Below are 15,316 nucleotides of genomic sequence, written 5' to 3'. Positions count from 1 at the left end.
CCAAGCGGGCAGTCATGTGCCTTATTACTGAGGAGTGGCTTCCGTCTGGCCACTCAACCATAAAGGCCTGATTGGTAGAGTGCTGCAGAGCTGGTTGTCCATCTGGAAGGTTCTCCCATCTCCACAGAGGAACGCTGGAGCTCTAAGGCCCTTCTCCCCTGTTTAGTCAGTTTGACCCGCTCTAGGAGGAGTCTTGGTGGTTCCAAACTTCTTCCATTTAAGAATGATAGAGGCCACTGTGTTTTGGGGACCTTCAATGCTGCAGAAATGTTTTGGTACCCTTTCCCAGATCTGGGCCCTGACACAATCCTGTCTCGGAGCTCTACGGACAATTCCTTTGACCTCGTGCCTTGGTTTTTGGTCTGACATGCATTGTCAACTGTGCAACCTTATAAAGACAGGTGTGTGCCTGTCCAAATCATGTCCAATCAATTGAATTTACCACAGGTGAACTCCGATCAAGTTGTAGAAACATCTCAAGGGATGATCAAGCTCAATTTCGAGCCTCATAGCAAAGAGTCTGAATACTTATGTAAATAAGGTATTTCTGTTTTTCAATTTTAAGAGACGTGCAAACATTTCTAAAAACCTGTTTTTTTGTGCCTTTTCTGATAAAATAAAAAGGTTGAATCAATTTTAGAATTAGGCTGTAACGTTAAAAAAAATGTGGAAAAAGTCAAGGGGTCTGAATGCACTGTATACAAGATTTCAGTAAGTGTTTAACTGATTATGTGTCAGTGTATGCGGCCGAGTTGATGGCCATGATTATAGGTTTGAGATGAGTGGAGGAGGTGAAACCACTGAGTGGTGATCTGCTCTGATTCGGCTGCAGTGTTTATTAGTGTGAAGGCTGGAAGGTTGGAATGGGGAGACTTGTTTGTGGGGATGATGGTGCTGTAATGGAATTGGAGTGGTGGTAAGCTTTTGCTGGGTTCCCACCCATGTGGGAGTGGAGGGTAATGAGAAGGCCAACGTGGTGGCTGAGTGTGCTGTGAGGAGAGAGGGGGTAGATATTCAGGTCCCACTGGGCAGCAGGGAAGTCAAGTCCTTGATCCGGGCAAAGGGGCTCGAGCTTTGGCAAAGGGAGTGGGATGCTAGTGGTATGGGAAGGCAATTTTATTGTGTGCAACGGTCAGTAAAGGAAGAGGTGGGGAGTATGGGATGTAAGAGAGAGGAAGTTGTGTGTAGTAGACTACTGTTTGGCCACACAGGTTTGAATGCCACTTTGTGGATGATGGGGAGACATGAAACAGGTCTGTGTGATGAGTGTTTAGTGGGGGAAACGGTGGAGCATGTGTTGATATTTTGTGAACTGTATGATGTAGATTATATAAAAAATTGTCAGATTAGATTCACCCAAGTTATAGACTGTTCTCTCTACTACCACATGGCAAGTGGTAGCGGAATGCCAAGTCTAGGTCCAAAAGGCTCCTTAACTGCTTCTACCCCCAAGCCATAAGACTGCTGAACAATTCATCTAATGGCTATTTTCTTAACACTATTTTCTTAAAACTGCATTGTTGGTTAATGGCTTGTAAGTAAGCATTTCACAGTAAGGTCTACACCTGTCGTATTCGGTGCATGTGACAAATACAATTTAATTTGAGATGCTGAGAGATTGTGTGAAAGGGTCAGAGTGACTGGATAGGTTTGGGGTTTGGGTGCTATAGTGGGGGGAAGGGAAGTGGTGTCGAGGGCTCTATTTCACTTTCTTAAAGGAACAGGACCAATGAAGATAATTTTTCTTGCCACTGTACATTAAATTATGTGAACCCTTTGGAATTACCTGGATTTCTGCATAAATTGGTCATCAAATTTGAGCTGATCTTCATCTAAGTCACAACAATAGACACACATAGTGTGCTTAATAAACTAATAACACACAAATTGTTGTATTTTTCTTGTCTATATTGAATACATAACTTAAACATTCACTGTGTAGGTTGGAAAAAGTACGTGAATCCTTAGGCTAGTCACTTCTCCAAAAGCTAATTGGAGTCAGGAGTCAGATAACCTGGAGTCCAATCAATGAGACGAGATCGGAGATGTTGGTTAGAACTGCCTTGCCCTATAAAAAACACTCATCAAATTTGGGTTTGCTAAACACAAGAAGCAATGCCTGATGTGAATCATGCCTCAAACAACCGAGATCTCAGAAGACCACCGATTAAGAGTTATTGACTTGCATGAAGCTGGAAAGGGTTACAAAAGTATCTCTAAAAGCCTTGATGTTCATCAGTTCACGGTAAGACAAAGTGTCTATAAATGGAGAAAGTTCAGCACTGTTGCTACTCTCCCTAGGTGTGGCCGTCCTGCAAAGATGACTGCAAGAGCACAGCGCAGAAGAGTCATAGAATGTCAGCTAAAGACTTACTGAAATCTCTGGAACATCTCTGTTGATGAGTCTACGATACATAAAATGCTAAACAAGAATGTTGTTCGTGTGAGGACACCACAGAAGAAGCCATTGTTGTCAAAAGAAAAACATTTCTGCATGTCTGAAATTTGCAAAAGTGCACTTTGATGTTCCACAGCGCTACTGGCAAAATATTCTGTGGACAGATGAAACTACAGTTGAGTTGTTTGGAACAACACTGTGTGGAGGGGAAAAAAGGCACAGCACACCAACATCAAAACCTCATCCCAACTGTAAATTATTGTGGAGGAAGCATCATGGTTTGGGTGTGTTTTGCTGTCTCAGGGCCTGGACAGCTTGCTATCATCAACGGAAAAATGAATTCCCAAGTTTATCAAGACATTATGCAGGAGAATGTTAGGCTATCTGTCCACCAGTTGAAGCTCAACAGAAGTTGAGTGACGCAACAGGACAACAACCCACAATGCAGAAGTAAATCAACAACAGAAGAAAATATGCCTTCTGGAGTGGCCCAGTCAGTGTCCTGACTTCAACCCGATTGAGATGCTGTGGCATGACTTCAAGAGAGCAGTTCACACCAGACAACCCAAGAATATCGCTGAACTGAAACAGTTTTGTAAAGAGGAATGGTCCAAAATTCCTCCTGATCGTTGTGCAGGTCTGATGCGCAATGACAGAAAATGTTTGGTTGAGGTTATTGCTGCCAAAGGAGGGTCAACCAGTTATTAAATCCAAGGGTTCACATACTTTTTCCACCCTGCACTGTGAATGTTTACATGGCGTTCAATAAAGACATGAACATGTAGACTTGTTTGTGTTATTAGTTTAAGCATACTGTGTCTATTGTTGTGATTTTTGTTGTGATCCAGATATTTCCAAAGGGTTCACATACTTTTTCTTGCCACTGTAGGTAGGCCGTGACTGGCCTCACACTCCAGTACAGTAGGTGGCGGTGTATGCACCTTAAAAGTTGGATGCGATCCGCCAACCCAATCACAAAAGAAGAACAAGGAGGCGCAGGACAGACTTGCCCAAACGAGAGAACCCCACTATTTCGATTGTCCATACCTGAATGCCGTACTTCCTGACTTTAGGGGTGTGGTTTTTAGAATTAGCTTCGCTGAAATAAACTAGCAAAGTAATACGATATCTAGCCTGTCGACCGCTCTACAAACTAATTGTAGGCTTACGCAATGTTCTTCTGAGAAATAGACTTGTTTACAAGTCGACTCTTTAGTTGCACAGAGTGGCGGGGATGCGGAATCAAAATGGGAAACATTTTCGGCAGAAAGAGACGCACGCGAGTCACAGAGCAGGACAGAGCCGTTTTGGTGAGTAGCCTAACGTTACTGTCGCTAGCTAGCCGTAGCCAACTATTTAGCAAGTCAGCCTGCTAACATAGTTACTATAGTTAGCTACAAACATGTTCCAGTTGGCTCTCTACCCACACTACCCAGATAGGGAATTGATTTATAATGTTAGATCTGCAAAGTACACTACATGACCAAATGTATGTGGACACCTGCACCTCGAACATCTCATTCAAAAATCATGGGCATTAATATGGCGTTTGCCCTCCCCCTTGCTGCTATAACAGCATCCACTTTTCTGGGGAGGCTTTCCATTAGATGTTGGAACATTGCTGCAGGGACTTGGTTCCATTCAGCCACGAGTATTAGTGAGGTCGGGCACTGATGTTGGCATATTAGGCCTGGCTCAGAGTCAGCATTTCAATTCATCCCAAAGGTGTTTGATGGGGTTAAGGTCATGGCTCTGTGCAGGCCAGTCACGTTCTTCCAAACCGATCTCGACAAACCGTTTTTGTATGGACCTTGCTTTGTGCACGGTGGTATTGCCATGCTGAAAAAGGAAAGGGCCTTCCCCAAACTGTTGCAACAAAGTTGAAACACAGAATCATCTAGAATTTCATTGTATGCTGTAGAGTTAAAAAGTCCTTTCACTGGACCTAAGGACAACCATGAGTAACAGCCCCTCCTCCACCAAACTTTACATTTGGCCTATGCATTCAGGCATGTAGCGTTCTCCTGTACTTACATTTACATTTACATTTAAGTCATTTAGCAGACGCTCTTATCCAGAGCGACTTACAAATTGGACTGCATCATTACATATCGAGCATATTTAATACTCAATGAAATGGTGTATCATGCTACTAAAATGACACCACATGTCAATATGCATGATAAGCTGGATACTGCGGTCATTTCTCACAGTCAGTCCTGCACTAAGAGCTACGACGCTAATATTTGTGTAAACTCTACTCATTGACATCCACAGAACATTACTGTAGACTGTTACCCCATTTTCATTGATCCACAATTCATAGGTAAGGCTGTACAGTGAAATATAATTATGCCCCCAATGCAATGATGAAGTTTAATACATCCACAGTGCAATTTCAACTGATATAAGAATTTAACATTGTCTATTGAATTAAAACATTCCAAACTTCTTTTGCGTTATCTAGTTCAGATATAGCATTTCACTAATTGTATCCGTTTGCATCATATTCAATGTGACTTATTTTGAAGGCAAACCACTGATAACGCTATTGTTACTCACACTGTTGTTTAAGACACGCTGGTGGGTTAGGGGCAGTCTGACAACCCATACTAACCAGGGCTAACACCAAATTCAATTGACTGTACTGGCAAGCTAGACAGTAAACTGAAGCGATTTAGCCTTGTTGGAATACCACTCATTTCAATCACGTTAAAATTTCTGTCTTCTCCATTCCAGCAACTGAAACAGCAGAGAGATAAGTTGAAGCAGTACCAAAAGAGAATCACTCTGCAGCTGGAAAAAGAGAGGAATCTGGCCAAGCAGCTGCTGAAAGATGGCAAGAAAGAGTAAGGACCTTCTCTCACCATAAATAATGCCTAAAGTAAATGTCACTTTAAAGCTCTTGAGATTGAAAGCTGTCATGATCATACATTGATACATACAGTTTAAGTCGGAAGTTTACATACACCTTAGCCAAATACAGTAAACCCAGTTTTTAACAATTCCTGACTTGTAATCCTAGTAAAAAATTCCCTGTCTTAGTCAGTTACGATCACCACTTTATTTTAAGAATGTGAAATGTCAGAATAATACTAGAGTGATTTATTTCAGCTTTTATTTTTTTCATCACATTCCCAGTGGGTCAGAAGTGTACATACACTCAATTAGTATTTGGTAGCATTGCCTTAAACAATTTAAACTTCTTATGGCGGCAGGGGCAGTATTGAGTAGCAGTGGATGAAAGGTGCCCAGAGTAAACGGCCTGCTCCTCAGTCTCAGTTGCTAATATATGCATATTATTATTAGTATTGGATAGAAAACACTGAACAAGTTTCTAAAACTGTTTGAATGATGTCTGTGAGTATAACAGAACTCATATGGCAGGCAAAAACCTGAGAAGAAATCCAAACAGGAAATGAGAAATCTGAGGTTGGTCGATTTTCAACCCAGACCCTATTGAATTCACAGTGGGATATGGATGAAGTTGCACTTCCTAGGGCTTCCAATAGATGTCAACCGTCTTTAGAAACTTGAATGAGGCTTTTACTGTGTTGTGGGACTGAATGAGGTGGGTTACTGGCAGAGAGCCATTTCCTGGTCACATGCATTTCGCATGATATCGACATGTTTAATTGCTTTTCTAGACATAAAGGAATTCTTCGGTTGGAACTTTATTGAATATTTATGATAACAACACCCTAAAGATTGATTCTATACTTAGTTTTAAATGTTTCTTCGACCTGTAATATCACTTTTTTACGTTTTTGTCCGAAGTTATGCAGGACCTGCATGAGCGTTTGGATATGTATACCTAACGCACTAACAAAAGTAGCAACTTGGACATAAATAATGAACATTATTGATCAAATCAAGCAATTATTGTGGAACTAGGATTCCTAGGATTCCTATTTTTTCCATACATTTTTTTTAAAATGTGACATTGGCTGCATTAAAGAGAGGTATATCTATAATTCCATTTGTATAACTAGTATTATCATCTACATGAGTATTTTTGTTGAATTGATGTGGCTATGCAAAATCACTGGATGTTTTTGGAACTAGTGAACGTAACGCGCCAATGTAAACTCAGATTTTTTTTAAATATGAACTTTATCAAACAAAACATACATGAAGACCTATGAGTGTCATCTGATGATCATCAAAGGTTGGTGATTAATTTGATCTCTATTTGTGCTTTTTGTGACTCCTCTCTTTGGCCGGAAAAATGGCTGAGTTTCTCTTTGGCTTGCTGGTGGCCTAACATAATCGTCTGTGGTGCTTTTGCTGTAAAGCCTATTTGAAATCGGACACTGTGGTGGGATTAACAACAAGATTACCTTTAAAACGGTATAAGATACATGTATGTTTGAGGAATTTTAATTATGAGTTTTCTGTTTTGAATTTGTCGCCCTGCACTTTCACTGGCTGTTGTCATATCATCCCTTTAACGGGATTGCAGCCCTAAGAAGTTTTAACTTGGGTCAAACGTTTTGGGTAGTCTTCCACAAGCTTCCCACAACAAGTTGGGTGAATTGTGGCCAATACCTCCTGACAGCACTGGTGAAACTGAGTCAGGTTTGTAGACCTCCTTGCTCGCACATGCTTTTTCAGTTCTGCCCATACCTTTTCTATAGGATTGAGGTCAGGGCTTTGTGATGTCCACTCAAATACCTTTGTTGTCCTTAAGCCATTTTGCCACACCTTTGGAAGTATGTTTGGGGTCATTGTCCATTTGGAAGACCCATTTGCGACCAAGCTTTAACTTTCTGACTGATGTCTTGAGATATTGCGTCAATATATCCATGTAATTTTCCTCCCTCATGATGCCATCTATTTTTTTGAAGTGCACCAGTCCCTCCTGCAGCAAAGCAACCCCACAACATGATGCTGCCACCCCTGTGCTTCAGTTGGGATGGTGTTCTTCGGCTTGCAAGCCTCCCCTTTTTCCTCCGAACATAATGATGGTCATTATGGCCAAACAGTTCCATTTTTGTTTCATCAGACCAGAGGACATTTCTCCCAAAATTACGATCTTTGTCCCCATGTGCAGTTGCGAACTGTAGTCTGGCTTTTTTATGGTGGTTTTGGAGCAGTGGCTTCTTTCTTGCTGAGCGACCTTTCAGGTTATGTCGATATAGGACTTGTTTTACTGTGGATATAGGTACTTTTGTACCTGTTTTCTCCAGCATCTTCACAAGGTCCTTTACTGTTCTGGGATTGGTTTGCACATAAGTACGTTCATCTCTAGGAGACAGAACGTATCTCCTTCCTGAACGGTATGACGGCTGCGTGGTCCCATGGTGTTTATACTTGCATACTATTGTTTGTACAGATGAACGTGGTACCTTGAGGCATTTGGGAATTGCTCCCAAGGATGAACCAGACTTGTGGAGGTCTACTATCATTTTTTTCTGAGGTCTTGGCTGATTTTCTTTTGAATTTCCCATGATGTCAAGCAAAGAGGCACTGAGTTTGAAGGTAGGCTTTGAAATACATCCACAGGTACACCTCCAATTGACTCAAATGATGTCAATTAGCCTTTCAGACCCTTCTAAAGCCATGGCATCATTTCTGAAATGTTCCATGCTGTTTAAAGGCACAGTCAACTTAGTGTATGTGAATTTCTGACCCACTGGAAATGTGAAGTGAAATAATCTGTCTGTAAACAATTGTTGGAAAAATTACTTGTGTCATGCGCAAAGTAATGTCCAAACCGACTTGCCAAAACTATAGTTTGTTAATTCACAAGAAATTTGTGAAGTGGTTGAAAAACTAGTTTTAATGACTAAGTGTATGGTAACTTCCACTTCAACTATACCGACATAACCATTCAACGTTTGGGAAATGTCCTTGATTTCTGAAAGAAAAGCAAAAGAAAATGTCCATTAAAATAACATCAAATTGATCAGAAATACAGTGTAGACATTGTTAATGTTTTAAATGACTATTGTAGCTGGAAACAGCTGATTTCATGGAATATCTACGTTGGCGTACAGAGGCCCATAATCAGCAACCATCACTCTGTGTTCCAATGGCACGTTGGTTTAGCTAATCCAAGTGTATCATTTTAAATGGATAATTGATCATTAGAAAACCCTTTTGCAATTATGTTAGCACAGGTGAAAACTGTTGTCCTTCTTTAGACTAGTTGAGTATCTGGAACATCAGAATTTGTGGGTTCAATTACAGGCTCAACTCGTCAGTCTATTCTTGTTCTGTGAAATGAAGGCTATTCCATGCGAGGAATTGCCAAGAAACTGAAGTTAACGTACAACACTGTACTACTCCCTTCACAGAACAGCGCAAACTGTCTCTAACCAGAATAGAAAGAGTGGGAGGCCCCAGTGCACAACTGAGCAAGAGGACAAGTACATTAGTATCTAGTTTGAGAAACAGACTCCCCATAAGTCCTCAACTAGGAGCTTCATTAAATAGTACCTGCAAAACACCAGTCTCAACTAGAGGTTGACCGACTGATTTTTCAACGCCGATGCCGATTATTGGAGGACCCAAAAAAAAGCCGATACCGATGAATCGGCCAATTTTTTTCATCTTTTTTTTTTTCAATTAAAAAAAAACTATACATACAATTACAACAATACTGAATGGTCAATGAACACTAACTTAATATAATACATAAAATCTCATAAGTATTGAAACATGCTCAATTTGGTTTAAATAGTGCAAAGTGTTGGAGAAGAAAGTAAAAGTGCCATGTAAATAAAATAAAAAGCTAACGTTTAAGTTCCTTGCTCAGAACATTTAAAAGTTGGGTGTTTAAATATTCCCAGTTCTTCAATATTCCCAGTTAAGAAGTTAATTATTATAGTAATAATGACACGTCAACTATTTCTCTCTATACCATTTGTATTTCATATACCTTTGACAATTGGATGTTCTAATAGGCACTTTTAGTATTGCCAGCCTAATCTCAGGAGTTGATAGACTTGAAGTCATAAACAGCGCTGGGCTAAGCATTAAGAGCTGCTGGCAAACGCAGTAAAGTTTGAATGAATGTTTGAGCCTTCTGCCGCCTACCATCGCTCAGACTGCTCTATCAAATCATAGACTTAAATCTGGAACCATTCCATATTTTATTGAATGGGTGGAAACCCTAAGTCTTTATACAACCTTCAATGTTATGTCATAATTATGTACAATTCTGGCAAAGTAGTTCGCAACGAGCCAGGCGGCACAAATTGTTGCATATACCCTGACTCTGCGTGCAATGAACCCAAGAGAAGTTACACAATTTCTCTAGTTAATATTGCCTGCTGACACATTTATTTTAACTAAATATGCAGGTTTAAAAAATATTTAATTCTGTGTATTGATTTTAAGAAAGACATTGATGTTTATGGTTAGGTACATTCGTGCAACAATTGTTTTTTTTGCGAATGTGCTTTTGTTAAATCTTCCCATTTGGCGACGTAAGCTGTGATTTGATGATAAAATAACCGGCACCGCATTGATTATATGCAAAGTTGAACAAGCTAGTTAACTGCACACGGTTGATGATATTACTAGGTTAACTAGTGATTATTTGAAGATTTTTTTTTTTTTTTTTACATAAGATAAGTTTAATGCCAGCTAGCCACTTACCTTGGCTCCTTGCTGCACTCGTGTAACAGGTGGTCAGCCTGCCATGCAGTTTCCTCGTTGAATGCAATGTTATCGGCCATAATCATTTATGAAAACGGCCCTGATTAATCGGTCAACCTCTAGTTTCAACGTCAACAGTGAAGAGGTGACTCCGGGATGCTGGCCTTCTAGGCAGAGTTCCTCTGTCCAATGTCTGTGTTCTTTTGCCAATGTTAATCTTTTCTTTTTATTGGCCAGTCTGAGATATGGCTTTTTCTTTGCAACTCTGCCTAGAAGGCCAGCATCCCAGAGTCGCCTCTTTACTGTTGACGTTGAGACTAATGTTTTGTGCAAAGCTGTCAAGGTAAAGGGTGGCTACTTTGAAGAATCTCAAAAATACAATATATTTTCATTAAACACTTTTTTTTTACTACATGATTCCATGTGTTATTTCATAGTTTTGATGTCTAAGCTATTATTCTACAATGTAGAAAATAGTAAAAAATAAAAACCCTTGAATGAGAAGGTGTCCAAACTTTTGACTGGTGTACTGTGTATGTTATTATTTCCATTAGTATATTGTATTGCATTTTCTAACCTTTCTGTATTTTGTTTTCAAACAGGAAGGCCCTCCTCTTGCTCAAAAAGAAGAGATACCAAGACCAGCTCCTAGACAAGACGGAAAACCAGATTAGTAACCTGGAGCGCATGGTAAATAGTTGAAACATTTTTCAAACATTTACACTCACACCACCAGGAATAGTATAACATGGTAACTTATTCATTACTGTAACATGGGTTGTATTGCACCGTAGCAACAAAATGTTCACTGTGAACAGAAAACGCTTTGCAACAATAACAACATTTTTTTAGATAAGTCCCTCTGTTTTGTTTGCTTCCATTTGGTTCCGAGTGATAACCTACCTGTACTCAACTAATGCTTTCTAATCGTGTTTTCTTTAGTGTCAAGACATTGAGTTTGCCCAGATTGAGATGAAAGTCATTGAAGGCCTTAAAGTTGGAAACGATTGCCTGAAGTCATTGCATGAGGTATGTGAAGGTATCAGAGATCTAAGTTTGTTCTCTATGCCTATGACATAGATGGGTAGCATACTGTATGTGTTTTTCCATAAGCCATCAGTAAGATAAATAGGTTGCTCAGGGATTTCGGTACCCCCGTTCGGTTTCTTGGAGCATTTGTGAGAGTTCTACAAAATAAGTTTAGCTTCCACAACACCTGAAAATAAGCGTTTCAGGATGCAACTTGTCAGGCACACATTCTACACGTTGTGCTTGTAACGGGCACAACGTTTCACTTGAATTGCGCTGCCGACACTTAACTTCTTGCGTCGAGCAATCCCGGATCCAACGTTAACTATTCATGAAAATCGCAAATGAAATAATTATTTGCTCTCAAGCTTAGACTTTTGTTAACAACAGTCATCTCAGATTTTCAAAATATGCTTTTAAACTATAGCTAAACAAGCATTTGTGTAAGAGTGTTGATAGCTAGCATAGCTATAAGCCTAGAATTCAGCCAGCAACGTTTTCACAAAAACAAGAAAATCATTCAAATAAAATAATTTACCTTTGAAGAACTTCGGATGTTTTCAATGAGGAGACTCTCAGTTGCATAGCAAATGTTCAGTTTTTCCTGAAAGATTCTTTGTGTAGGAGAAATCGCTCCGTTTTGTACATCACGTTTGGGTACCAAAAAAAAACAAATTCAGTCATCAAAATGGCGAACTGTTTTCCAAATTAACTCCATAATATCGACTGAAACACGGCAAACGCTGTTTAGAATCAATCCTCAATGTATTTTTCACATATCTCTTTATTGATATATCGTTCGTGGTAGTCTCCTTTCTCCGGTGAATCGCTTGGAAAAAGACGTGCAGTTGAAGATGACGCACCAATTTCGACGGAGGACACCGGGCGGACACCTGGCAAATGTAGTCTCTTATGGTCAATCTTCCAATGATATGCCTACAAATATGTCACAATGCTGCAGACACCTTGGGGAAACGATAGATCGGGCAGGCTCATTCCTTGCGCATTCACAGCCATATAAGGAGACAATGAAAAACAGAGCCTCAAAAATCCTACTCATTTCCGGGTTGAAGTTTCATCTTGGTTTTGCCTGTAGCATCTGTTCTGGGGCACTCACAGACAATATCTTTGCAGTTCTGGAAACGTCAGAGTGTTTTCTTTCCAAAGCTATCAATTATATGCATAGTCGAGCATCTTTTTGTGACAAAATATTGCTCTTAAAACGGGCACGTCTTTTTATCCAAAAATGAAATAGCGCCCCCATAGATGTAACAGGTTAATACCTGGTTCTCCTGTCCTGGATGTTGGACCTGCTACTCGTGCAGTGTTTGTTTCAGCCAAGGTTTGTTAGCAGTATAGTGTGGATCAGGCTACTTAATGCTCCAGAATCCGCATCGTACAGGGGACATTTGAAAGCGCCCTTAGTTACCTTCATTGCATCTGCAGTCCAAATGGCATTCCACATGAATAATCCATGGCTATAACATTGGCTTCCCTGTACTTACTGTTTTGTTCTTTCGTATTAGGCGATGTCCATCGAGGATGTGGAGAGAATTATGGATGAGACCCAAGAAGCCATTGAATACCAGAGGGTAAGGTCCCCACTGTTTCTTTACAGAGGCGTTGCTATCTTACTGAAATTACTGTCATTTCTTGATATGTATTTGTACCTTTTTGATCTATCTTCAGGAAATAGATGAGATGCTGGCAGGTTCCCTGACACAGGAGGATGAAGATGCTATACTGGCTGAACTGGAGGCCATCACTCAGGTCAGTCTGAATTACTCAACAACAACACTGGCTGGCAAGGCAGAAACCATCTCATCATGAGACTGTCAACCTGGACAGTATCTCTCTTTCAATAGAAAGTTCTATTTCATTCAAATGGAAGCTTCTATTTTGTGGACTAGAACATTTCTCTGCTCAAGTCCCTCCCCCATTTCTCTGTCTTTCTCTTTCTTATTATTCCTTTCTCTAAAACCTTGATTTGTTATTGTATGTGTAGGGAGACCTTGACCTACCAGAGGTACCTGATGAGTCCCTGCCTGAAGTCCCAGAGACAGCTGAGGAAGAGCCAGGTCAAGGTTAGACTCCTCAGATATGTCAACATGCGGAATTACAATGAGGGTTAATTTCACGTTGAAAATGTGTTCAGATTTGGATTCAGATTTAGGTTGAATGATAATTAGGAGTCATTCTGAATCTGTCTGCTTGTCTTTATTTCAGAGAGACCGAGGAAGAAGCAAGAACGGGAGATGTTGGCTGTCTAGAAACATGTTTGTTTGCCAGTGGACTTGGTACGCCGGCCACTATATCCCCCTCGTAGGGGTCTCATGCCCCAACCACCCCAAACACACAGCCACAGAAAGATTATCTTCAATCACTGGAAGCAGAAGCATCTCTTCCAGTCCCTTACCATCAAGACTGATGCTCCTGCTGCCCTGCTAGTCCTTGGTCTTGTGAGCCCCACTATGGCTCTATAGGGCTCCTCTGGACTCAACAACCCCATCACTCCAACCATGGACATGAACCTTATTTTTCAGATCATTGCCTGCAGGTTCTTTCCTATTCTTTTTATGTTTAGGGCCTATTTTGATTGTGCCTATTGCTTAAGTCCCTTGACAGGTGTTTTTTGTCTTCTGTGAACAAATTGTGATTAACGGATAAATGAATGCATGTCACTTTATTGATTTCCCTTCAACCTTTTGTGACTTAGGCTTATTATCTGACCACAGAACATATTATCTTTGGAAGGAATAGCCTACATTCATGTTTTAAAGTCATGACTGTTTTCATAAACCTAACCTGTTTAGATGCCAAATCTTTATTAAAAATGATTCTGCCTCCCGGGTGGAGCAGTGGTCTAGGGCATTGCGGTGCTAGCCGTGCCACCAGAGACTCTGGGTTTGTTCCCAGGCTCTGTCGTAGCCGGCCGCGACCGGGAGGTCCGTGGGGCGTTGCACAATTGGCCTAGCGTCGTCCGGGTTAGTGAGGGTTTGGCCGGTAGGGATATCCTTGTCTCATCGCGCACCAGCGACTCCTGTGGCGGGCCGGGCGCAGTGCACGCTAACCAGGTCGCCAGGTGCACAGTGTTTACTCCGACACATTGGTGTTAAAGAAGCAGTGTGTCTTGGTTGGGTTGTGTTTCGGAGGACGCATGGCTTTCGACCTTCGTCTCTCCCGAGCCTGTATGGGAGTTGTAGCGATGAGACAAGATGGTAACTACTAACAATTGGATACCACAAAATTGGGGAGTAAAGGGGGTAAAATTCAACAACAAAGAATGCCTTGATTCCTGCCAAACTGTCAGGAATGCATTTGACTTTGGCTTTGATTTCAACTTGTTGATCTGGCGACAGAATCTTTATAACGACACTAACCTATTTGCTAAAGCAGCCATTTCATGTCTATTCTTTTTCTTCCTCGCTGTCAAACTGTTTAACTAATCTATAGCTACAATTCCTTTTGACTTGGGAATTAGTTTAGTGTCATTGGTGAAAGGAAGGGCTAATCGTATATTGTCAGTGGGCTTACTTACCTCTGTACCTCACAGACAACACTGGTGTTATTATCGGATGCCTAGATTTGACTGATTTCAGTCAAAGACAACCTCGCTGAGCCTGACCTAGTATTATGATATTCGGTCTGTCTTACAATGAAGTGTGATATTGGGTTGCTAACTGCCTGGATTTGTAATATTTTACTGGCATATCATATTCTCAGAGCCTTGGCTAATTATTTCTTCATCGAAAATGGAGGGCCTACATATAAAAGATAAGCACTACCAACATATTTGATGTAATATGTATGTGGACTATCAGACCAGATATGTATTGTATAAAAAATAAATGAGTTCTCTAATCTGTAGTGTCTCTCTGAGCCACTCTTGATAATAACTGTGAAGACCAAATTGACAGTTATATCATATTGACAAACCTGTGGCGTGTCTATACGAAATCTCTTCTGTAACGATACAAGCATTTTTAAAGGTAGTGTTTGGCCAGTCTGGTTGTACTCTGTATGTTATATAAACAACCACTAGAGGGCAGCAGATAGCAGTGTTTTTCTTGTTCATTGGTTCGTGAATGTATTGTGTGGATTGGGGTGCTGTCTCATGTTTTTATTATGTGTGCTGTGCATGTATATGGGACAGTAACTAAACTCAGCAAAAAAGAAATGTCCTCTCACTGTCAACTGGGTTTATTTTTAGCAAACTTGACATGTGTAAATATTTGTATGACCATCAGATTCAACAACTGAAAGAAACTGAATAAGTCACACACG

The 15,316-nt window shown here is 40.6% G+C and overlaps 1 protein-coding gene across 1 annotated transcript; it reads left to right on the top strand.

The window, feature by feature from the left end:
* Window positions 1-2,179: 2,179 nt before the first annotated feature.
* On the top strand, window positions 2,180-15,083 carry LOC135512078 (charged multivesicular body protein 6-like). Its single transcript, XM_064933719.1, has 8 exons — window positions 2,180-3,708; window positions 5,138-5,247; window positions 10,606-10,693; window positions 10,946-11,032; window positions 12,559-12,624; window positions 12,722-12,802; window positions 13,038-13,116; window positions 13,259-15,083. Exons 1-8 carry the CDS (start codon window positions 3,646-3,648, stop codon window positions 13,300-13,302), a joined length of 618 nt encoding a protein of 205 aa, XP_064789791.1. The 5' UTR covers window positions 2,180-3,645; the 3' UTR covers window positions 13,303-15,083.
* Window positions 15,084-15,316: the final 233 nt, after the last annotated feature.

The sequence above is a fragment of the Oncorhynchus masou genome, chromosome 24 (genome assembly GCF_036934945.1).
Source record: "Oncorhynchus masou masou isolate Uvic2021 chromosome 24, UVic_Omas_1.1, whole genome shotgun sequence".
Taxonomy (NCBI): domain Eukaryota; kingdom Metazoa; phylum Chordata; class Actinopteri; order Salmoniformes; family Salmonidae; genus Oncorhynchus; species Oncorhynchus masou.
This window is presented reverse-complemented; position numbering and strand designations above follow the sequence as displayed.

Excerpts from the sequence above, each read along its gene's own strand:
- LOC135512078 (XM_064933719.1), top strand. The coding sequence starts at position 3,646 with ATGGGAAACATTTTCGGCAGAAAGAGACGCACGCGAGTCACAGAGCAG. Across the intron at positions 3,709-5,137 it reads AGCAGGACAGAGCCGTTTTG|CAACTGAAACAGCAGAGAGA; the intron begins GTGAGTAGCCTA and ends TCTCCATTCCAG. Across the intron at positions 13,117-13,258 it reads TGAGGAAGAGCCAGGTCAAG|AGAGACCGAGGAAGAAGCAA; the intron begins GTTAGACTCCTC and ends TCTTTATTTCAG.